This window comes from Pipra filicauda, unplaced genomic scaffold (assembly GCF_003945595.2).
Source record: "Pipra filicauda isolate LSUMZ 115617 unplaced genomic scaffold, ASM394559v2 scaffold2_size9829703_pilon, whole genome shotgun sequence".
Classification (NCBI taxonomy): domain Eukaryota; kingdom Metazoa; phylum Chordata; class Aves; order Passeriformes; family Pipridae; genus Pipra; species Pipra filicauda.
In genome coordinates this window covers 2,690,288-2,715,510 of record NW_024104421.1, presented here as the reverse complement: position 1 = coordinate 2,715,510, position 25,223 = coordinate 2,690,288, and the positions used below count along the sequence as shown (strand labels likewise).

The 25,223-nt window shown below is 42.1% G+C and overlaps 1 protein-coding gene across 10 annotated transcripts in view; it reads left to right on the top strand.

The window, feature by feature from the left end:
• Nucleotides 1–25,223, top strand: part of CACNA1C (calcium voltage-gated channel subunit alpha1 C) — a 431,119-nt gene that overhangs the window by 362,132 nt on the left and 43,764 nt on the right. For 5 of the 10 annotated variants that reach the window (XM_039383225.1, XM_027726698.2, XM_039383223.1 and 2 more), the window contains one exon: nucleotides 13,268–13,351. In XM_039383225.1, the coding sequence (XP_039239159.1) occupies nucleotides 13,268–13,351 (84 nt within the window). Of the gene's footprint in view, nucleotides 1–13,267; nucleotides 13,352–14,005; nucleotides 14,090–25,223 lie in introns of all 10 variants that reach the window. The other 5 variants (XM_027726697.2, XM_027726696.2, XM_027726705.2 and 2 more) reach the window with 2 other exon arrangements.

The following is a 25,223-nucleotide window of genomic DNA, read 5'->3' as shown; positions in this document are numbered from 1 at the left end:
GGGAGGCTATAGAGAAGAGGGGTGCTGGAGCAGCTGCTGCTGTGGTATAGATAGTGCATGCCAGGACATGCTTCTTGAAAGCCCCTGTGTTTCTGTGTGACACTTTTTCTGGTGGTGAGGATCAGTTGCCCCATTTTTTTTTGCGGGATTAAGCGCTGTGTAAGACAGCTCATCCATGTCTGATGCAGTGTTGTCAGGAGGGTGAGCAAGAGAGATTTGGGATGATTAGGGCTGTTGATAAAGAAAACATCCACTACATGCCCTGCATCTCCTTACAGAGTATTAATATGCTGCTCTGAAGCAAAACTCCCAAATGGACCTCAGTGTTTGTCTTGGCTCACGCTCATAAAGTGATTCAAGACTAGTTACTTCAAAGAGACAGACAAGCTAAAAGTAATGCTGTTGAGCCAAGGCCTTTTGCTGCTTCGTTTTTCTAATTTTATATATTCTCCAGCCAGTCTGGTGAGCTATTTTCCAGTTCCTGCATGGAGAAATCTACTGCTGCTGCTTTGTGCTTTTTCCCGAGAAAACTACTAAAGGGAATGAGGTGCTGTGATGCCTGGGGTGCTCACAGCTACCACTGTCCTGGCTTCTTAAAGAAGAAATCCCCACTAGCACCAGTCCATGAAGGGCCAGCTGCTCTACAAAACCTGCCTGGGGTTTATCTTTTCAAGTCAAAGACAGCAACTTAAAATTCCTATTCATATGAAGACTGCACCATCTGTCAATGTACATGCTAATGCAAGGATGGATATTCCTCTAGGAATTTCAGATCTTTCCAGCTCCCTGGAATGGGCTGTTTTACTGATGAACCATGGATACTTTTTCTTTCAGGAAACATTTCATCTGACCCCTTATTAGCTAGGGCAGGACCACTAATCCGAGAGCTATAAATTTTCTACTGTCATCTCAAACCAGGGAAGACACGTCTGTGGAACTACTGCCATGCATAAAGTAAACCACATGTTCATATATTTTGTCAAATCTGTGTCTGTGTGTGGAAAGGGAATCTTGGGGATTTCCTCCATGGAATTATGACTATCAGAAAGACTACAGATCACAAGTCTATTCCATTTAGCAGACACTGTCAGCACCTTTCTTCCCTGGGTGTTTATGGATGTTACTTGTAAAGCAGCCTGTAACAACGCCATCTGTCCTGCCTCAGATAGTTAGCTCGCTCCCTCATTTATCACTGCTACTTTACTGTGAATTCTTGCCATTCTTAAATGTCATTTTTGTGTAGCAGAGTTCAGACTTAGTGCACTGTTTAAAACAAGTTTCGCATTCAGCCCAAGGCATATAATCCCATGTGATCCAAGGAAGAGCTGTGACCCTCTGAGTAGTGGAAGCCATAAGTACCACCCATGGTTATTTCTTAGTCTTCACTTACTGATGGATCTATGTGTCCTCGGTGTTTCTTTCTCCCCTGCTGTATTTGCCCTTCTTTATTCCTCTTTAAGCTCCTCTCAGTCAGCATTTATCATGCATTTGATGTACAGATATCTCTTCTCAAACCTGCAAAATGACTCATCTGTTTTTGTTCTCTTTTTACCACTACATTTCTTGTACATTTATGCCTATAAACAGATCTTTGAGCAGTCTCTCCTCAAGTCACACTGACTGCTTCATACCACTTGCATTCTTCCTTCTCACCAAAACCATAATCTGTTATTACTTGGTTGGGATAGAGGCTTCAGGATTCTCACAAACTGAAATTTAAATCCATGCTATCTCCTTGCACCACAGAAACAATGTCGGTTAATTTTGGAAATCTAATGTTTTTTGTATTTCTTCATTCTAGTACCTTTAGAAACACCAGTATAGCTTAGGATGCTGCTCTGGCATCGCTCATCTCAGTGTTTTATTCCTCCAGTTTATGCAGAGAAAGCAAAGTAAAGACATTCTGCAGTGATAATAAATGTCAGGAAAGCTGGTTACAATTGAGTGGTCTTTTGCTCAGTGCCAAAAAACACTTTGGCTGCATCCAACAGACATAGGAATCATATTTAGTTAAAGATCACATGCTCTGGGTTGAAGTATGGTGGTTTAAATTAATAGTTTAAGTTGTGTAAATGTATTCATGAGCCCATGGTGCAGGCAGCTGCCTCCCTCTCATGGAGTTTGGCCACACAATGCTGTGTGGACAAATGTGATGGTTGTCAAATGGCTCTTACTTTGCAGATTTTCTTTGCTGATTTTGGCAGGTTCTTTAGTCTGGTGGTCACCTAATTGTTTCCTCTCCTCAGGTTTAGTATTACCTTTTTTGTTTTGGAGGGGCTGCATCTAAATGTGCAGTATTTGATGACTGAGTCATCTACCCAGTTGCAATAGGAAGGACCATCTCCAACCACCCCACTGGCTTGGGGTGGAAAAAGTCTTTTAAAAGGCAAAAGAAGCAGTGAGAAAACTGATGTATTTCAACACCTGTGGATGGGCAATAATATACATCATTCAACAATGAAGAAGATTGAGTTCTGCTTGACTTGGGTAAGAAATAGTGAGCATGGAGAGAAGTAGTAATGGGTCAGGTAAGAGAGTGTGTGAACTGAAGAAAGTAAGAGAACTAGACAGGAAGGAACAGCTATGGGAGGAAAACAGAGAAAAACCAAACCTGTGGAGGAGGAAAAGCCATACAAAGATAATGGAGAGTGGGAATGGACAGAATATCCTTAAAGGCAGAAAGAAAAGAAACAAATGGAAGACCTTGAAAGAGGAAAGTATTAATAAAATGGAGGACGAAATGATTTGACAAAAAGTGATGCAAGGAAAAGAAAAACAGAAACAAGGCTGAAAGTAAACATGAGAAAGGATTTTTAGAAAATTAAAAACAGAATTAAAACCCATAGCTTTTAAGCTAATGAACATCTTCTTGTGCTTCTACATTTTATAGAAGTTCCCTGGCAGACATCCCAGGTCTCCATGTTCAAACACATTAGTACCTCAACCACAAAGCCTCCCTGTGTACTGTCTCATCAGAATAATTTGCAATAAAAGTTAAGCACAATGTTTCTCTACTTCTGTGGGTTAATCTCAGCTCCCTTGCAAAATGCATCAGCATGTAACCCCAGAAAGGCTTTCCTTTCTCACCCCAAATTTTGTTCTGGATGAAGTCTGAATATCTTCTATGTTTCTCTGGATCTTCTATACAACCAGTATCCCAGCTGGAATTGATCTCAGCTGCTCCAGGAGGCCCAACATCAGCCATAGGACCAGAAATCCCTGAGATCTTTGTAGTACCCAACAAGACACTGCATTGCATGTGTGCAGTCAGTCTAAGGCTCAAGAAATTGCTGAATCAGCCTCAAAGGTTTTGGAAATAAATTAAGAAAAGGGGGGAAAAAAATCTTAAACCTTCATTAGTCACTCCTCTGCTTTCTCTTTACTATGATTACCTGTCTGTGAGGAGTTTCGTGCATTTTGCATAGCATACATATCATGTGGAGACTTGACCATATTCTCTTTCATGTCCACAGGTCTGGGAGGAAGAATGAGTCTCTTTTCAAACCCTTTCTGAAAAATTATATACTAGAACTACTGTGTGTCAGAGCAGCATGTTTAGGTGACTTTGGTGTGAAGAAATGCTTGGAATAATTATTTTGGACAGGGATTACCAGGTCATCCAGGATGACCCACCAATAGGTTTGGCACAGATGGGTTGCCACAGACATCAGGGAGACTTGCTCCTGGATGCTGCTTGCCTGACAGAATTTCTATCTGCCCATATGCCCGGGAAAAGGAAGGAAAATAGGGGCTAAGAAAGCAACTGAGCCTCTTGTAACACAGTCTGTGCCACAGCAGTCTCACAGCAGCTCAGCTTTGAGGCTTTCTCACAGAACATGGAAGGACACCCCACTAGCCAAGGGTCAAAGCAGCTGGTTTTGTTATTCCAGGCGTTAAATAGAAACTACTCAGGAATCTGTGCTGCCAACAGGTTGCAAGGCAGTGATATTTAAAGGAAGAGGAACCAAATCCTGGTGTTTCAGAGTGTTGGCCCATCAGGTAGAGCCTCTAACAACAAATCTTTCAGTTAATACAGAAAAATAAAATTTGCAATAGAATGCCCAGGCATGGGGCATTTAGCAACAGTTGCCACAAATGAGGAGTTACCAAGCAGATAACTGCCTTCTCTATCATGTGAATCCTCTTTGATGGCTTCTAGATTTCACTGAGCTCCTCACCAGCTCCTGAGCATGCGTGGGAGGGGAAATCTGGTCATTCCAAACACTTTAAAGGAGAAGAAAGTAGTGCCAGACTAAAGTTTTTCTATTGTGCATATGCTTATATTCTGAGATGGCATAGGCGTGACTCCACCTAAGCAAGTCATACAGTGTGAAAAACACTTGGTAGGTGAATGTAACACAAGATACAAGGCGGATGATGAGAAATGAAACTTCCACTGTAAATCCTAGCTCATACATCTACGTGAATCTGGGTCAGGAAGCATCAAAGTCTTCTTTGTCAGCATCCTGACATGCCTGGTTGGCATCCTGTATGAAGTATACTAGTCTCTCTCCCATTTTGTTGTGGAAAATGTATCTGGCAGAAAGGCATGAGCAGAGTGGATCTCGTTTGGTTTCTTTATCAGTGCCCCCAGAAAGAGGCCAAGAATGAAATGAGTATGCAGAATAAACTTCCTTCTTCATGAAAGAAATCTTGTCATTTCATGTGGAAGCAGAAACAGCTGGTGAGGGACAGAAAGGCTGTTTGATCTGCAGCTTCCCATGTTACCTTTATGGTTTAAATGTAGGATCTTCTCTTTCTTGGAGGACAAGGCCAGCAATTCTCTGCACACAAAGAGATCCTCTAATTACTATAGAGAATGTGTGAAATATCTAACCCTGATCAGCCAGGGTTTCTGGAGGATCAATGGAGAATTCAGTAGGCAGAAAAGGCTGTTAGAGGAGCTGTATAAGAGCTTCAATGATAGAGGACCTTTTCCTTCACAGCGCATGTACCCAGAGAATTTGCATATTGCTGCAACATTATGACAGATGAATTTTCAGTCTGGCACTTGGGGGTTTTAATGTCATTATAAATGATCCAAAATAATTATATGACTGCACAATGCAACAGTGTGGGAAGCACTGTATTACCTATTACACTTAATTATTTAATACAGAAAATTATTCGCACAGTCTTGAAAGCCCAGTGGGATGGTGAACCGGGGTCTCATTCACAACAGCATCAGCAGTGTCAGCAACAGCATGTAAAGGGAACAGTTCCAGGGAAAAGTGACTTGCTCTCACTCTCAGACAAAAAATCCCAACCCTCTATCACTTTGTGTGAGGTTGTTTTGAAAGGTCAAAAAGTTCTCACAGATGTGAATCTTCTCTTCAGAGAGGAACGATACCAGAATACAGACTGTGAGACAGCACCTGTTAAGAGCCGTTCATCATGTTAGAAAGTGACATTTCTATGACAAATGGGCACCTGACTGAAGTCTGAGAGAGTTGATTTCTCTATCATGCCTTGGAGACTTCAGTGTTTTGTAGACCTTGGAGACGTGAGTTTTCTACATTTCTGCTTCCCCAAGAGTAAAATGAGAGTAACCATCCTCATTTCGAAAGTTATGATTGATGGGTGAAATAAAATAATAATTAGCATTATTTTATTAACTACTCCAATCCATATAAAATTCAGCCTTTTATGAAAATGGAGATAACTTACAAAAAAAAAAAAGAAAATATGCAAAAACCTATTGCTCGTACCTACTGCCCTGTTTCTTCAACATTCTGTCTTTCTGCCAGTCAGTATCCACTATACATGCAGCAAACCATGTCAGAGCAGTCCACAGCCTTTTCCCATGCTGCATACGGACACAGGGAAGATATGCCAAGTCCTGCCCCATATTCAGAATGTTTCTTCACCCATTACTTGCCACTATCTCATCTTGCCACAACATTAAGTGACTCTTCACTCTGAAAATATCTCACTTCTTTTCTGATAGGTTGAGTTTTACTTCTTTTGAATCATTCTTCCCTGGGCTGGGATGTCAGTCCAAATTTAGAAGACAGAGTATCTTAAGCAGCCAAGCCCATCCTTTAGCTCTTTTCACAGGACTGTTTCACATTGCTGTTTTGGTTTATTGCCTTCAAGAGTTATTTGTTGGCTCTCATCAAAACATGCTTTTTCTAGACCTTCCAAAGTCTTTGGAAATTGAAAGCATTTGCAGCTTCTTCAAAATGGAATTTGACAGCAAAATTCTCCTGGAATGCATTCTGCGATAAGCGATCAGTTCAGACATAGCAAGCCATCACATTTACTTCAGTCTTTCCGGTAAAACTGGTGCTGATTTTGTTTCTCTTTGCTGGGAACAAGTCTGGTTTCAGACTGAAGGGCAGTAATTGTTAAATGATAGCAATGTGCTTACTGTTCATGAAGAAGAGGGCCCAATCCCTCATAGGGTATTGCTGTGCCACAATACACCTGTAGGAAGGTCAAGAATGCTTATCTTATCTTATAAGTAGACAGCAAAATTTATAAGAGAGCTTCCTGTTATTCTGCCTCCATTTTCATTCATTTATATCAGTGGCCTTAGGCATTATTGTTCTGAGGCATTACTCACCCTTCCTTCAAATGCAGCTAAAACCAATCCAGGCCAAAAAATTACATCAGGATCAACTGGTTGAATCATCCAGCTTCAGCATGTTTTACTGTTATGATTTCCTCAGGCCTTCTCAGCATGTTGCCTTGAAGCACAGTCTTTGCTATGTCTAAGAGATGCTTTCATAATAAATGCTTCCATATTGTCTTTGCCGTGCTTCTTTCCCAGCCTTTGGAGGACCTGGGACCATAATGTCTCACTTTCAAGCCTTCCCCATGGCTGAGAGCTTGTGTACTACCAGCCACTTCACAATAAATGAAGATAACTGTGCCACCAAGTGCCACCACTTTCAAAACCTAAAGGGGGCCTACAAGGAGGCTGGAGAGGGTCTTTTTACAAGTTCGTGTAGTATCAGGACAAGGGGGAATGGCTTTAGAGGGAAAGAGGGTGGGGTTAGATGAGGTATTGGGAAGAAATTCTTTATAATGGGGGTGGTGAGGCACTAGCACAGGTTGCCCAGAGAAGTTATGGATGCTCCAGCTCTGGAAGTGATCAAGGCCAGGCAGGATGAGGCTTTGAGCAGCCTGATCTAGTGGGATCTCTAAGGTCCCTTCCAACTCATACCATTCTATGAGTCTTTGTAGATGAGCATGGAGGGACTCATGGGACCATCTAGAAAATACAATTCTGGTGAAATGAACTGGGTTGCAAGGTCTGGAAATGAAAATCTCAGTTCACAGATCAGATATGATACGCTCTTTTCTAGGCATGACCCCCCCCAACGTTGTCAATTATCAGTAGGCGTGGAGACCATAAAAAAGGGTCTGTTTTGACACACGAGATTCTATAGTTCCAGCCTCCATAAATGTTGAAATTTGTCAAATGGTGGCTTGGGGACCTTGGTTCAGGCAGTGGGGTTTTTTCCTGTGATGGAGATATTTGTTCACCAGAAGCAGAGGTGAGACCCATAGTTTGCTTTAGGACCTACAGGATCTCAAACAATAATCAGAACGTGTCCACTTCAAGGTGGTCAGTAACAAGATACCTCAGTTTTCTCAGAGTGACCTAGAAATAACCATTTGAGATCTTTTTCCAGATCACAGGGCCACTCAGGTCCTCCAACTCCATTCTTTCTGTGTTCAAGATATTCGAGCAGGCCCTCAGACCTCAAGGGACACCTGTCTGCTTTCACCAATGCCCTCATTGTGAGAGAGAGCATGAAAAAGAATGGGGAGGACAAAGGAAAATAACGTTTTTGAGCATCTACTTTGGTCGGTCTGCAAGTTGGTCTTGTTTTCTTATGGAATAAGCAGAGAGCTGTGAAGTTTCTTCAGAACAGTCTAAAGAGATTAAAAGCTCCTCTTCTCTTTCCCTGTCTACAGAAAGATTTGACAGAGTGCAGGGGGGCCTTGTTTAATTCCCTGCAGCAGTGACTCATTACAGTAACTGGTAGGTGAATTGCAGGGACTCTGTGCCTCAGAATTAATCCATCAGTGGATAAGAGATGATAGATAGTATGCAAATAGATGCTGTTTTCCTACAGCCTGTCAGGAGCTCCAAGCAGCTGCACCCTCCACTTTATTCCTTCTCTATTAGGTTCTGCTAATCTCCCTGATTGCTGTTATGGCTAAATGGTATTTTAGCATAACAGAATTTGCATCTGACACACATCTCTGTTCGGTGTCAGGAGCTATTGTAGCTTTATAAGATTGTTTTGCATGTTTGGATACATGCAAATCCCTCAAATCTGCTGTGAGAGGTTGCACCAAGAGTCATGGTAGTGTGTAAATGTCACTTGGTTCTATACCGTTTTGTGATGAAACTGCCTCTTTTGCAAAAATACTTTCAGGAAAAGCCTGTTTTGATGAAGTCTGAGAACTGACTCTCACAGCTTCAAATAGCCTGCCGCATTTTCAGATACAAATTCACATACTAACCAACCATCAACCAAACTAGCAGTTCATGTCATTTTGCAAATCACCGGCAAAGTCTGCTTTGGTGCCCTTTGCAATCAGCAGGAAAACTTCACTAGGAAATCACATGGTATACCAGGGTATCAGCCCCTTCCTCTCCTTCCTATATACTTTTTCCATCTGATTAAGACTGATGTTTCTTTTTGTTATTTTAGCATGCAGGGTTATTTCAGATAAGTGGTAGCAAGGTTCTCCTGTAGTTTGCTTTCCTTTTAGGTGGCATAATTTTCTGTATGTCTTAGTTTCTCCTCCTCAATGCTTCATTTCTGTATCATAAATACATACATGCATGCATGTCTGTCCCTTTTTTCCTATAACATTGCAACATCGTCTTCCACTGGGGACCATCTGACCCACATTCAGATCCCACCCAGTGAATAGCCTTGACCTTGCTGTGCCCTTCATCTTTAGAGACTTTTTTCTCAGAGGGTTTTGTTAAATTTTGGCAGCCACCTCGTAAGAGACAGAAATGAAAACCTGGGACTAAACAGATAAATAACTACACATCAGTTAACACACAAGTGGCCCTGCAGATCCCACAGGCTGGATGCTCAAAACCAACTGATACCATGACTCAACAGCACCGTTCCCCTGAGGATTTCTCTGCTTCAATGTGGATGCACAGCACTTCAGCTACCACATACTCTTATTATGGGCCCCAGGTGACTCTGAGCTTCAGGTAGACTCCAGTGGGCAATTTTCCCTGCTATTGTTGAGGCTTCTTAGATACGAAATTTAGAATCTCATATTCACAAAAAAATAACAGAAATGGTGTCCAGAGATTTCAATGCCTCCATAAGTACCAAAATAAACCTTAGCTTCTTTGATAGATCATCTCAGCAACTAGGAGACCTAAAAATGATTGGCATACTCATTCTGAAATGTTACAATGTCTGCTCCTCTTGCACAAATGAGATTCCATTCCAGTCAGCTACTGCATATTTATGCTCAGTCTTTCATTAATTTATTGATCATATGGTGATACACTATCATTTGCTACCTTTGGGGGGAAAAAAAGTGGGGAAAAAATATGCTCTTCTGGTGGGGCTATTTCATGCTTTCTGAATATTCAATCCAATCCTCCTGGTCTCTCTCTGTCCTCTTTTCTCCCCAAAAGCTTCATGGATCTCCAAAGACATCCCACAAGAGAGGGTGACTACCATTCACCAATAAACCCCTGAGGATGCCATTATGTGGCATGCAATTATACAGCTAAATCAGGGTCAAGCATCTCCCTTTAAGGGTAAAATATGGTATTACACTCTAAATTCCTGTACTGCAAAAACAAACAGTGCCATCAATTCATTTCCAGTCAGACCTCCACCCTCTTGGGAAAAGTATACAGAACTTTCTGGTGGGAAAAATATTTTGGAAATACAACCTCTTTATTAGAGTGAAAGCTCTTTCTTCATTCAGCTTGTCTTTCATTAGCCACCCTGGTACACTCCAGTGAGGAATGTGGCTTGAAGAGGTCCTTTGAGGTCACAGGAGGCAAGTCCCAAAGGGGTGTAGTTCACTCCTGATATGTACTCATAACTCCTGACAAGATTATGAGGTCTGAGCCAAAGCTAAGTAACCACATGGCCATTCATAGGTAAATGTCTCTAAGGAGGGTGGTTGGCTTTTCAAGGAAGGATCCCATTACCTTTCCACACAAATGAAGCATCTGTGTTCTCTGTTTCTTTGAGCTCTCTTACTGTAAATAATATCTTCCTGTTTTTCACCCTTCTGTTTGAAACACAGAGGGAGCAGGTGAGGAGGAAAGGAAGGTTTTAAAATTCATGTGTTTCCTTAATTCAACACTGGTATATTGGACGTGGGGTTGAGTAAAACTGCATTCATATCCATGGTTCCTCTCTGGAAGGCTCCTACAGGAGGAAGAGCTCTCCGAGTTCACCTTACAGCCATGATAATGCTCTTTCTGGGCTTCCAGAGCAGACAAGCCCATGACTTTCAAGCAAGGAACTGGCTGATGAGATTCAGCAGAGCATCCTAGGAGAAAGAGCTTCCTATGTAAATCTGAAGCAACACAACAGAGTGACTCCAGATACACCATGGTGTCACAAAGGTCCAAAGCAGCTATTTTTTGATGGCAATGAAAAAGGGACCTTTTCTTTCCAGGCCTGAATCTCTCCTGAGATGTGCCAACTCTGTCAGTGCAGTGTCATTGCATCCAGTGAGGCTGTATTACTACAGCTGGGAGCAATATTTAATTTACTGGCTTTGGTGGTCATCTGAGGACAGGATTTGATGCTGCTTGTCACCTGGGTTTTGTATCAACAGCAAATGCTGGTTTTACCAGCAGCAAAGACTATTGGGCTCTACAAAAGAAGCTGCTCAGTAAAAAGAAATTGTGAATTTGGTTACACCAAAAACATGCTTTGCAGTATGATGCCAATCACAGCAAAAAAACCCACAGACTTAAAAATCATTAAAAGTCATCATTTTCATGGGCAAAACCCAAACAACATGTTTTGGATCTTTATATTTGTAGCTGCCCAAAGCCAGACTCTGGGGGTTTTTGAGTCATTTAAATTACTGTTGAAATCCTTAATAATTCCTAAACTATGCATTTGAGAGGAAATAAAACAGAACCATGCTATTGAACACATGTGAGCAGTGCTGTTGCCTTCAGCAGGACTGTGCACATGGACAGGGGCAGAAGGATTGGGTCTGTTGTTTTCTACTCTGTTCTACTCCTGCAAGTTTACTGTTTGCCAAGGTCGCATCAGGCTGCAAAGGCACTTTTTGTAACTCTGTATGATCTGTGTCTGTCCTCTATTTATTCCAAATGCGTTTGCCTCTACAATTTAATCTGCTGTTCTCTCCCTCCCCTTCCTCTTGGTGAAGTCTAATTACAGTTTTATTCCAGGTCCTTCTGATTGCTAATGATGCTGGACATCACCGCTGAATTCATTCTAATATTTGTTGTGTATTTTCTAGGCTGGACACTGAATAATAATATTCTCTGAATTTGCTTTTGCTTCTATTTCCTTCCTCCCTGTTGTAGCTAATTGTGTAGTAATGTGTAGCCCTAGAATGATTACTCTTCCCAGTGTAGAACTGCTAAGAACAGGCTGCAGAATGAAGGGGTTTTATATCTGGTTTTGAGGAGAGGATTTCAAAGTCCACTCTACCAGCTCCCTTCACTGGTGTGAAACCAGCCAGGCAGTGGCTTTTTTTTTTTGCTTCATCTTTTCTTTTTCTTTTCTTTTTTTTTCCTTGCCCCAAGTGTAATGCTGTTCATAACTGTGAGTCTCAAAGTGTCCTGGAGGCAGTGTTTCAGCACTTAGAAAGACACTTTTTACCAGTGCCTGCTCCATGTGATGGTTGAACCCACAGTAATTTGAGGTTCCCAAGCCTCACTTTGTACAGTGCCAGTACTGAGATATTTTTTTTTCTTTCTTTCTTAATTTTTTTTTCCTTTTCTCCTTTTTGCTTTCTGCAAGACTGCCTGGGAACACAGACTCACACTTTACCCATGACCTGACTCTTTGACTAAGAATAGTAGTCACAGTGCAGCTCGGGTTCAGTCTCACTGGAGACATGCTGCAGCTGGGAAACAGGGAGGTCAGATTAGCCCATGCTAACAAACCCAAACACAAATCCAAAGGACCGTGGAGGATTCTGTATGTTTACCTCCTTTAAAGACTTCAGAACAAGGGGAAGAGATTGGCACAGGTGTTCAGTGAGCGAAGACAAATTTTCTTTGCTTGTGACATTGTACAGGAAGTTTACATACAGAAGTTCATCTTCTGGGCTGAACAGAACCTTTTTCAAAAGAATCCTGTATTCTTACAGCCTATCCAGCCAAAAATTATGCAAGATGGGGATAGTAAGCAGTGCTGATTAGCATCTCCTGAGCTCTGCTTAGGACAATGGGATGTTTAAGATAGCCCCTGGAGTGATCTGCTGTAGCTTGTCTGGGGCAGCTAATGTGACAGTGTTGCTGGAGCACTATCTTTGATATGAGGGACCAACAGGTCTCTCTCTGAGCACATGCTAAAGCCAGCTTTGCTCCCATTCTTACCCCTTCCTGCTGGGATGTGCCAGGCTACATTCACACCCTCATTTTGTGGTGCAGACGTGCTTTCAGAGTAACAGAAATACCAGTCCTGCTCTGTATTCTTAAGACAAGAGCTAAAGCATTAGTAATAGAAAATGTTAGGCTAATGATTGTCATAATACACATTGTGCTGAGATTTAAATAACACATTCCCAGCTCGACTGTGCCCTCTCCTCCACCGTGACACAGCAGCCAGCTGTTCCCTGTGGACAGAGCCTTACATCTGGAACGTGGACTGGTGGATTGATACTCTCACTGGCATAAGGGGATCCGTTTTTTGAGAGAACCATATGGCACCATTCCTGTACTCTCCCCCAGCTGAATCTAAGTCAAATGGGGAAGGGTGCTGTGTTGCTAGAAACCGAGATATCTGGAGGAGCTGGTCCTGCAAGCCTGGCTCCTATGAGCAGCCATGCTCAAAATGATCTCTGTGACTTCCCTTCAACCCCTGTCTCAGAGTCAGAGGGGAGGGGTGACTGCCCTGGCATCACATTAGCTGGATGGGGGCTGCTCACTCAAGTCAGGGAATCCAGGCCTGGGCTACAGCTTGAGACGCAACAAGTAGACTTGAGAGGAAAACCCCTTGAGGTCTCAGGGCAGTAATTCTAATGGTAATTTTGAACTGTTTTTGTCTGTCTAACATTCCTTTTTAATCCCCATCCTGCCTGCCCCTTCCTTATGTAGGGTTACTTTAGTGATCCTTGGAATGTTTTTGACTTCCTCATCGTAATTGGCAGCATTATAGACGTCATTCTCAGTGAAACTAATGTGAGTATTACTCTACCCTCCCCAGGATACCACCACCTCCTCCTCCTCTGCCGTTCCTTCTCTCTTTCTCTCTTTTTTTCTCTCTCTTTTTGTTTTCTGTTTTTTTTCCCTCTAGTCATGCTTTTATTGAACTTGCCGTCGTCCTTCTCCTTCTCCCAGGGAAAAAAAAAGGAGGGGGGGAAATGCCTCCTTCTTTTTCACTTGTCATAGCTCACCCCAAGGCTGTGACTGGTGAAAGCGCACAGAGTTTGGGGTGTGTGTGCTTTTTTTCCCTCCAAAAGGTAGACATGTTTGAGTGTAACTTTCTGACTAACCAGGCTTTTGTTGATACCCTCCATCATGTGAAATGTTACAGAGGTTTGAGCAACCAATACTGTAGAGTGGTAAGAGACTATTTAATATGCCCACGTAACCTCTTTCTTTTCTTATTTTTTTCCTCTTCTCTCCCTCTTTCATGCTTTTGTTTCGTTTCGTTTCGTTTTTTTTTTATTTTATTTTATTTTACTTTTTACTTTTTTTCCCCTCTTTTCTCCCTTTCCCTCTTTCTCTCCCTCCTCTCTCTCTCTCATTCTTTCTTCTTCTTCCTTCCTTTCTCTCTCTCTCTCTCTCTCTCTCTCTCTCTCTCTCTCTCCTTGGCTTCTCTGCCACATGCAGCACTATTTCTGTGATGCATGGAATACATTTGACGCCTTGATTGTTGTGGGTAGCATTGTTGATATAGCAATCACCGAGGTGAACGTAAGTAGCTGGCGTCTGTCCATGATCGTGCCTGCTCTAACATTCATTTGCCTTTCCCGGGTTCTTTTTATTTTATTTTTTTTTTTTACCCTCCCCCTTTCTCCTTTCTTTTGAGTTTATTTTCAGAACTTTTTGTTTAGTTTTGAAGCTCTTTATTTTTTATATTTTTTTTTTTTTCGTTTTGTTTGGTTTGGTTCTGTTTTAATTTTTGGAACGACTTAAAGGACTTTTTTGACTGTTGCATCATTTTCTTCCCTTCATAATCCGCCTGGCATGAATTAAACTGTATAGCAGGAAAAGTGATGGGAAACGTGGAGTGTAAGTGAAAAGGCTATTTGTGCCATGGGAAGCTGCTAGAATAGTCCCAGGCCAGCACTTTGGTCTACCCAGTGTTATGCTTTGCTTCCCATGGCAGTTCAATACTCTCCACCCCACAGAGAGATAAAGGTCAGTTCTTTCGAGGTGGAACTGCGGGAACCAAACCAGGAATACTCCCTGTGCCTCCTCACTCAGGCTTCCTCCAAAAGAAATAAAGACCAAATCACCTCTGTTTAGAAGAACCTTCTCCTAATGTTCAGTTTCTAATTTGAAAAAAAAAAAATGGTAGATAAAATAAAAACAAAGCCAAAATACCAAAGAAAAATAAAGCGCTAGAGTTCCAACCCATTTTTTGGGGGATTTGCAACCTGATTTGCTCCATCTCTCAAATTCCACTGGCACAATTGACACTGATTGGCCCCACTGGTGCCCATCTCAGCAGACAGGTGAAGGATTGAGTGAGCCACGGAGACTGAAATAAGCATCTGATCTTCAAGACATAAATCACATCAGCCAAATGTTTTCCTCTGTCTATTTTCTTGGAGGTGGATGGATACAGAATTATAGGATAAATAGACAAAGGACAGGCAGGAAACGCAGAGATTCCCAAAAGAAAGACTATGATGGATTTACGAGCACAGACAAAAATTGCACTCAAATATCCAGCTTATAAAGGCCAGGCAAATAGAAATATTGAAGGAAAATTGCTGTAAAAAATGTTAGAGGAGAGCAAATTAGTCATGAATTTTCAAAATTATGTGGCTGCTGAATAAATATTACAACTTGGAATTGTTGTGTACTGTAGAGGCAATCTATTGCAAGCAGAAAAGTGACAGCATAGTTTTCACTCAGTGCTGTGTTTAGAGAAAAAATGTAGGCAACACTTTGAAAAAACTTCCAAATAAAATATTTTCGTATCTTGGTTCTAGATTAATTTTTGTTCAACTTCTTTTTTCTTTTTTTTTTCTTTAATTTTGAAGCAGGGACACTTATTCAAGCTGTAACATTTTGATTTAGAATAAATAATTTTTTTTTTTTTGAAACTAGTTTATTTTCCTTGTTTTATGAGAGAATGGAAAATAGTTTCTAACTGAAAAGGAACTTTTATTTCATATCTCTTAAATGTCCTGCTTTCTGGACACAAAAAGTTGTTTACAACATTTCCCACAGAATGTTGTAAACTATTTTGGTTACCCTTTTACTAGATAGATATTAGGATTAGGATGACTTTGTAGAGAAAAGTTACAATTATCAGCTGGTTGAAGTTGTTAATTTTTAAGAATGAAATTAAAGCCTTTTTTCTGCCATGCATGTCACAAGAAAAATAAATAGGGAACCTGGCAATAGCCTTCAGGTTGTGGAAATTTCAGTTCTCATCCATAGAGACAGAACTGTACACGGTAATGGAGGAAATAAGTACAGTTAACTGGAGATGAATCATACTAAATATCAACAAGACTTCCCTGACTGATATATTTGAATCCATACAAAAGTCTTCCAAGCAGAAAGGAAGGAAATCCTTGCGTTTTGATAAATAAATGGAGGTTTATCGTAGAGCAGAAATCCAGGGAAAATCCATTTATCCTTTTGAATAAATTCACAATAATTCCCTATGAATTAAAGAACTTTTTACATCATGGGTTAGGACACTTTGATATGCATCCATTAAACTTCCACGATGTGAGAGAAGGACAGTCAGCAGGGCCTCCTCTTGCTGTTGGTGGGGAGAGATGCAACTCTCCTCAGACCCACTGGTGCCTCCCCTTACATGTCTGTGACAGGGGAAATTAATTGCTCTTTGGAGGTGCCCATCCAGTGACTGGTGAGTGTCTAGATTTGTTAGGTTTGTCTAGACACCCAGCTCTCAGACACTAAATTTGAGCAGTATAAATCATATTCATTCTCAGCATCTTGTCGAGACGGTCATGCTGCTCCTGATTGTTCTGATCTTCAGTCTCCAGGGCTGTCCACTGTGGTGTGCTTAATTGCCACTGACAAGGCTCCCTCCCTTTTCCATTCCCTATCTAAATTCAAGTTTATCTCAGCCAAGGCCCAGAATCCAGTTTTTGGTTAGAGAAGTCATTGAAAAATAAGGACGTGTGTCTGTCCAACCAACCATCTCCTGTCTTAGTTGAGGAGGCAGCAGGGGTGGCCCTGACTCTTTTAGTAAGGGCTATGAAGAGCATTGTATATGGTTCCCCCTGTTTCCTCTAAAGAATCCCTTCCTTCTATACAGTTTTACAGATCTCTGCACACGTCTTTTTGTTACCTGGCATGTTTAAATCTTCTCTTTTTATCTAGGCAAGTCCTTTGCTACTAGTTTCTAATGTTTGTTACTAAAAACTTGCACAATCTTTTGATGCACTGATAAATAAGCAGCAGCTATGGATGGAGTTTGTTCTGAAATGTTCTGAAATCCCTTTGCACTTGTAACCCTTATTGAATAAGAGAATGTTTTGTATGTTGGTTTGTCCTGTCAGATTCCCTTCCTGCTAGCAGCACTTGATATGTTACATCTGTAGAAAATGGGCTCTGGAAGTAGCAGCCCATCTTGGATGGACGGGTGTCACCTTCCCAAGCAGTGTGAGGCAGTTTATCAGACACACTTCTCCCATCTCCTCAGGAGCTTGTTGCTTTCTTGCTGTTTGTGGGTTTGAGCAAACCCTGCCGTGTGTTTCCGTACACTGTCTTGTCTTGTTCCGAGAGACCTGGAGTCTGAAAAGGAAAGAAACAATAAACCCTAAAATGCCAATCAGCTCCACTAATAGGAGATGTTTAGACTGGTCAGGCGCAGGTAAAATGTTTCTGCCCAGCTCCTTTAGAAGCTGAAGAGTGTTTGTGGCAGGGTCTTGGGAGGTGCTGCTCTTGGAGGGAAGGGACAGTTTTCATTGTGGTCAGTTAGGGAAGATGGAGACTCCTGGCACAGGTCACAGACACATAAGCCTGAACTCTCTGTGAAGTTCATCTGACATTTGCATTCAGGGGAAGCAAACCCAGCAGGTGCTGAGCTGCCACAGCTGTAGTTGGGGGGCAGGGGTGGAACACTGGTTGTCAGCCTCCACAGTGTGTGTGTAGGTATGAACTTGCTTTTTTTTGTGCAGTTCCCCATGCTCTGTTTTTGGTGTTTTGGTTTTTTTTTTCCTTTTGACATTTATTTTTGTTTCTCGAAAAGGAGTTTCCCAGACCAAAACCTTCGTTAAGATATATGTGAGTGTGCATGGGTGGATCTTTGTCTGTGCGCTCCATTGGTTGTACTGTATGTTCCTGAGTGTGTTTGGATGCCTGTGTGTGGGCTACAAATCCATGGGAGAGTGTACAGGCACAAATCCATGTGTGGGGGAAAGAGAGTGTGTATGTAAGCATACGTATTTCATATGTATTTGTGTTGTGAACGGTTGTGGATGGAGGCACATGGGTTGTTGTGTAACTGAGAAATATGAACATGCCTTCTGAGCTGATGTGACTGTCTTACTGTGCAAGTTTGATCTGCGTACTGATGGGTGTTTGTACCTGAGAGTTTTCTGAATGCAGGCATGTTCATCTGCATGCCTGGGGGTGAGTGAACACTTGCATGCCAAGCTCAGCATATTTTCGTTAGCATGGCTGTGCGTTCAGAAACAGTGAGAAGGCATGTGCTTGTGAGGTAGGCTCCCGGGTTGCCTCAGCATTTCTGAGTCATTTAGGAAGCTTTCACTTAAAACACCTCCATGGTCTGGAGATATGTCAAGCAATAAGTCCAGTTGCATCATGTTGGGCCCACTTGCTTACTGCAGCTTAGGAACCCCAGCCAGCGCCCCAGACACATGGAGAGGCATCTCATACAACTGAGTAAATGCCAAGGGCACAGAGCAGGTTAAAATCTGGTGGGTTTAAAAACTTCAAAGGGGCACAATTTTTGCCAAATTCACTTTTAAATTGCCTGACTTTGAAGCTGCATTTTCAGAGCTTTGCTCTCGGTGACTGTTGCACAACTAACTTCCTAGCCACAAAATAAGGATTGATTTTATTTTTTTTCCAAAATTTTCTGGAAATATTCAACGTTTCTGTTTTGGGGCAATCTTAAGCCACTTCTTAAGTGACTGAAGAGGGAGAGGAGGACTTTTTAATCTCTTTTAATCTTTTCCTAAAAAAAGAACTTCCAAGGCAGAGACCACATCTACTATGTGTCAACTCTCTTTAAGGCCAAGAATGACTTTTGGAGAGTAAGATGAAAGATGATATAATATATGAGGCCTGGTATGTAGGGCCTGTGGATTCCTTGGACTTTGATTACATCCCTGTACCTCTGTCTTCCCATCAGTGACTTGAACATTGTTATTACTGCTTATGTTAAGAAAGTATTGTCATTAAAGTTTAAAAAACACTTTAAGCTCCTTCGAAGAAAACATTAAGATGGTAAAAATTATTACTATCTATTATAGTAGGAAATAAATGCTATAGGAGTTGAATAAAAGTCAGCAAATTTGGAATATATCATCCCAGAAGCAGCCCTGGGCACAGGCTTGCATTTCCTTCCTTTCCACATCAGCAGGCACAGCCTGGAGTTGAGCGCTGTAAAGCTGACTGACAGCCTGCTGTCCCCTCCTCCAGGCAAAGAAAGTGGCTCATTACTGTTTGTTGTTCTGTATCAGAGGGGAAAATCAAGTTCGATTTGCGCTCTGTGCTACAGTGCCCAAAGTGACAAAAGAAAAACCGTCGGGCCCTGTGCCACTGGGAAAGCTGTAAATGTAACCTACTCCCCCTCAGCCAGAGAGAAAAGTTTTGGTTCGTTGGGTTCTTTTTCCTTCGTCCTTTCTTCTGCCAGTGTCAGACCAAAGATACTGTGTCGCTGAGTCTTTGTTTGCTATCAAAGCAGTGCTCACAGCAGTGCCCACTGAGCTGGATGAGTCCCTGTGGCCCTGTGGCCAGCTGAGGGGTTGCCAATCCAGCTGCAGCGGGCAGCTCATGGCGTGCAGATGTGTGAGAGTTACAGAGGCATGTTCAGGTGGGAGCATGTGTGTCTCCAGAGCATCGGCATAAGTACCAGTGACAGTGGGGATGTGGTGTGTTTGATTCTGTGTGTCTGTCTGTCTCGAAAGGATGCCAGGGAGGGGGAGGATTTGTGCTTACTTGTGAACCTGTCTCTGAGGACTTCTGCCGGTGCCACTGAGTGTGTCTGCACGTGCAGGTACTTCTGTGTTCATCAGCTGTGTCTGGGAGTGCACGAGGATGACTGAGCAAACCATCTGGACTCATGTCCATCCTGCCTCTTCCACTCAGTGGCCATACTTGCATGTCTGAGTGTGTCTGTGAACATTGCAGGAGGTACAGAGGAGGAGGAGTTACCTGTGACAGGTACACAATGCAATATGGCAGATGTGAGGAGCCAGGGAAGTGTGCATGGTTATGAGATGAGAACTTTTAGGAATAGGGTGACCTGCAGGCTTTTGTGAAATAATGGAGTATTTCCCTACCTAAGATGCCCTCCTGCTGTAGCAGCACACATTTTCCTAAGAGTGAACATTATGAGTGGTTTTAGGGTTGATGGAAGTGGTGGGGTTTTTAATGGGAGAAGTGACAGGAGGAGAGTGCAATGTTGTGTGTGGTCTGATCCATGGTAGCATCTGGGAGACATAGGACCTGGGTTCTTCAGGAAGTAGCACCCCTAGGAAGAAGGTTAGAGAAACCCAAACCCCACTTTGCTATATTACTTCCCCTAAAAAACGTCAGTCAGATCTGTTGTGCCCAAGCCTACTGAGTAGTGGTTTGGCATTTGGTCTATCAGGAGAGCTGAGTACTTTATATCTTGTGCTTCTGAAAAGGTTTTCAGTTTCTGATAGGAAGTCATCAGAGGGTTGCAGCTTGATTGATTCCTGAGTACTGATCCAGTAAGGCCAGATAGATACCAAAGCATTCAGCTCCCAAGTCTTGGAGATCTGTGCAGTGATTTCATATTTAGGCTATTTTATTTCGGAACTAAAACAGCTCAGGCTTAAACCAGGCGCATAGGGCCTTTTTTTACAGTCATCTTGCTTTTGGTGTCTAGAGGCTTCATATGATTTGCCATGGGCTCCTGCTCCCATTCTTTGGAATATCTGACAGCCTATACTTAAGTCTCCCTCTCACCTTCTCCTGCACTTCTCCCTTTTAACCCACACCCTGCCTTTCTTCCTTTTCTCCCTTGCTTTCCTCTCCCTCGTCTCCAGCCACACTAAACCTCACGAGTTCGTTTTCACCCTCAATCAATGTGTCTGAAGGCAGAGAACCAGTGGCTTAAGTCCTGCAGTCCTTATTCAGGCAGAACTGCCCCCGGGCGTTCCGCCTGTGCAAGGACTGGAGCGGCCGAGCCCTGCGGCACAGCCCTGTACACACACACCCCCACAATGGGAGCAAGGATCGGTGGAAGGACGACATACATCCAGCCTGCACCTCAGTTGGGACTGGCATTCATATCTGTCGCTGTGTCTGTCTGTCTTTCTCTGCCTGTCTGGTTCTCTCCGCTTCCACGCCCTTTGCTGCTCAGATTTTGGCCACCAGCTGCCACTGGACACAAATCTTTGCAATTCCTAGAACTTGCAAGTTCGTTTACCCAAACCTTCTGGAAGAGGCAGAAAACATCTCCCTCCCTCTCCTCTCTCTCTCTCTCTCTCTCAAATGCCATCTGGGTAGCAGAGGCCTCCAAATTATGTAGCAAAGGGCTGGAGAAGCACAGTGGCTTCTTTTTGACATCTCGTGTTGTCATACCCTTATTGCTGCCACCCTAGAAGTTGTACATAGTCCTGAGCTATCCCTGTGTGCGTGTATTTGTATGTATATGTGACTTGTTTTCTTTTTGGAACACCTACTACTGATAAAATTGATGGGGAGGGGAGGGTGGATTTAGTTTGCTTTTTTTTTTAATATATCTGGTGGTGTTTTTATCACTAGAATAATGCAGGTAATGCACCACGGTGGCCCCAGCTTCTGTGTGTAGGAAGCCATGTTGAAGCATGGTTGTGAGCTGTAGCAGTGGCAAATGCTAGTGCTTTGTTTTGCCTTTGATGAACATCAGAAGAGATGCCCTAAACAACTCCTCCCCAGATTAGGCTTAGATTGATTTGAATTTGATCACCTCCCATGCTTATTCAACAATTCCAATGCACATTTTTCACCCTGTGTTGGTGAGAAAGAAGTATGGAATGACTATCTGACCACAACCATGTTTGAACAGGGTTATTTTGTTTTTATTTATGTATATATTTGTCATGAAGATGGGGCCTCTTTTTCTTTTTTTTTTTTCTCTTTTGTCTCTAAAATGTTGGTATTCTCAGTGCATTTCCAGAGTTCATAATGTGATTTGCCCATTCAAAGAGGTGATTTTGGTAACTGCACAACTTTTTCTGTAAGGAAATCTATATGAAATATGGACAATCAGAAAAAAGTATGTATTTTTGTTAGAAAAGGGAATAGTAAATACAAATGACTTTTTCCTAGGTTTACCTGAGTATTTGAGCTGTTATGAGCAATATTAGCACCATAAGAAGGAGGCAGGTAGTTCCCACTTTAAAAGACTCTTCGTACTACCAGTTTTGAGGAAATACCTCAATACCTCAATACTGTGGTTTCCACAAAACTACTTGTTAGACTTGGCTCCTGACATTGTTCCAGGTGCATGGAATAATCAGAATGCTTTTTAATGCAGAGGAGACTTAAGAGTAGCATAAAAATATATTTGCCTTACTGGAAAAATTTAACCACTCACATTTTAATTAATTAAAATACAGAAAGATAAAGAATCCAAGAGAGCAAATTCTTGAAAACTAAGTGTGAGAGCAGCAAAAAGAAGCTTAGGCAGCCCTATAGGAGTAAGAGTTGATGCACAAACCTGTCTGGAGTCCTTCTGAGTGAAAATGTTTAGAGCTCTTTAAAATGCTGGGCCACAGTGTCTACTGACTGCACTGAGGAGAGAATTGTGCTTTTAATTACTGCAGGCTTTCACGTACCCAAAACCTTGGTGGGTTTGAACGCCTTTAGAGAAGAAGTCTTGTTTTCTTATTTGACCCTAAATTATTGTTACAATAACAATAATAGCTAATAGTACAAACACAAAGAACCACAGACCTTGTCCTGTGTTGGTTCAATAGTGAAATAAGTGTGTGAAGTGTACATTTCAGTACAAACATCTCTTTAAAAAGCCTACATCCAGATTTTCTGACCAGTATTTAATTTTACTTGTCATTTTTTCTATCACATCTATCACACTTTGAAGCAAAAAAACACTACAATATTCTGGCATCAACATTTGTGATGTATTACAGCTATATTTCATTTTCCTTTTAATTCCAATGTGGTTTTCCACAAAGCTAGTTAAAACGCTCAAATTAAAAAACATTAGAGCTACCCCCAGCTAGTTATATTTTTCCATTGGCTTGCTAGCCAGGATAAATCATTCCTTTTGCCTAGCAAAAGTTTCTTTTAACTTTCCCTGAACTCTAATAGAGATTGTATCTCTATATGAACCCACAGAAGAATCTCTGACTGATTCTTTAGATGGTCTCTGAATATATTAATGTTAATTAATGATTGCTCCCTAAGCACCCTAAAGATGGTCAAAAAGGTGCTCGGGTGAGTTCAAATCCATCTAGTTCTATCATCTCAGGCAATTCTTTGAAGCACTGAAGGATGACTTCTGGCATTTAATTCTCCTTTTTCTAAGACCTACCTTGCTGAGAATGCCCAAGGAATTTTCCAGCGTCACTGTTCTGCACGTGCAGATTGCAGTCATAGAGAGGGCACAGTCCCCTATATTTTGCTCATTCAGTTTTGCTGCAAAAGCTTCTGTTCTTCATGCAAATTACAAAAGCTTTAAACATTGGTTCTACAAGACCTCATTGCAGGCACCATCTTGTGCTACTACGCACATTCAGAGAAATGCCAAGTGGTTCCCGGTTGCACTGCCAGTTGCAATGAAAAAGCAATGAAGGTGATGGAAGAAGGGAAGACACCCAGAAGTATTTTATTTGTTTTCCTCTTTAACTTTCTCTTCTCCCCCATCTTCTTCTCCCCAGTGACTCTCCCCAAATTTTGCTGAACTCTTGGGCAGAAGAGGTCATGTCTCCTATTCCCAGGAGCACTAGGGGTAGTTTTCAGCAAGACAGTAATAAGTTCCCCTCTACCTAGTGTATCAGTGATTTTTTTCTGTCTGTCTTCAGCCAAGACACCATCAGTCCAGGGGAAGGGCTGTTCCCCTTTGAGAGGCCTTTTGTGCCAGGCACTTGGCAGCAGGTCAGCATGTTGATGGGCACCAGTCTGCAAACCCAAATGCACAGACTTCATGTTAAATAAAGACCTGATTGTGGGAGGTTTGCTGGGAGGCAAGAGAATGTTGCCATCCAGACAGATTTGTAATCAAAGGTAAACCCATATAAACTAATTTTACCCTTTCTAGTATAGTCAATATAGCACACTCATTTAGCTCCTGCTCTGCTCCCCCTACACTCATATGCACCAGCCAGGCAAACATAAGAGGGTTTTGTTTTTTTTATTTCTTGCCAGACATCTGTTTTTAAAATGACTGTGCTCTTACCTTTCCTCAGTGGTCTGTTCTTAGTGGAGACTGTCTGGCACAACATGCCAACAAAATGACTTCTGCTTCATATATCTTCCTAGACATCTGCTAAATGGGGCCCATTCCCTGCTGCATCCACATGACCTAGCTGTAGGGACTGGATTGCTGCTTATGGTCAGCTGATTGATGGCCAAAAAATATGACTGGCTCTAATTGCTGTTGCAGAGTAATGGGACATCCCAGCTGGTCACATCCCAGTTGTTCTCTCAAAATCCACTTTTAAGCTCAGGGAACACAGTCAGCAGTGCTGCCTGCTGCGCCTCACCTGAGTGACTGGGAGAAAATCTCCTTCACCCAAAGCCAGATTAAGTGACATCTTTTCATAAGCTGAACAGACATGAAGGCAAAGATGCCTCAGCTGTAAAGAAATACTTGTTAATAGAAAGACACTAAAATAAATTGATATTTAGAGATAGGGAATTTGAAGCTCAACTGGTTGACCAGACGACCGTAGTAAATCACACAGTGAGCATTACATATCATCTCAACTATCCCTACATTTTTTTTAACCAAAGAATTCGTCAAATCAGTAATAATTTATTCTTGGAAAGACGAGTAGAACAAAAAAAATGTAGCTCAGTAGCTTTGTAAGATCTGTCCACAGTCTCCACATGACCACCTCTAATGTTTTCCTGATAGTGCCTGTGATTGGCATTTCAAATCCCTGAATGGCTCATAGGCTTTATTGTATCCCATATGAACATACAGAAAACCAATACAAGTCTGTAGGCTGTTTTTTTCCTAGGAAATGTTCTGCATCAACATTAAATAACTTTCTAATTCCAAAGGCAATGAAAAGACACAGTCTGGGAATTACATACTAACTGCTACAAATGTCAAATGGCCCATAACAAATTCTCTCTTTGGGCTGCTGGTATCTCTGTATATCCTCCTTTGAGCAAAGACTCATTGTACAAAATTGACAGGGGCTGCCAGTTCACCTCTGTCTACAGTCTCTTGCAACCCACAGTCCTGGTGCTTTTGAACGAAGGCAGACTGGGCTTTCACCTGTTTTCAACATCGTGTGCAGTCTCTTTAAGCACCTTCATCAAAGCACAAGATGGCTCTTTCATCTTCACATTGTCCTAGAGCCTTTGGGCTTGCCAAAGGATGGACCCTGGCAACAATGCATGCAGAGTCTTAGAGCTGGTAGGCTACTGGCTTTCCTTCCTGGAAAAAACTGCTCCTGGTCTCGTCTCCATCTGGCTCCGTTGGTCCCCAGAAGAGTTA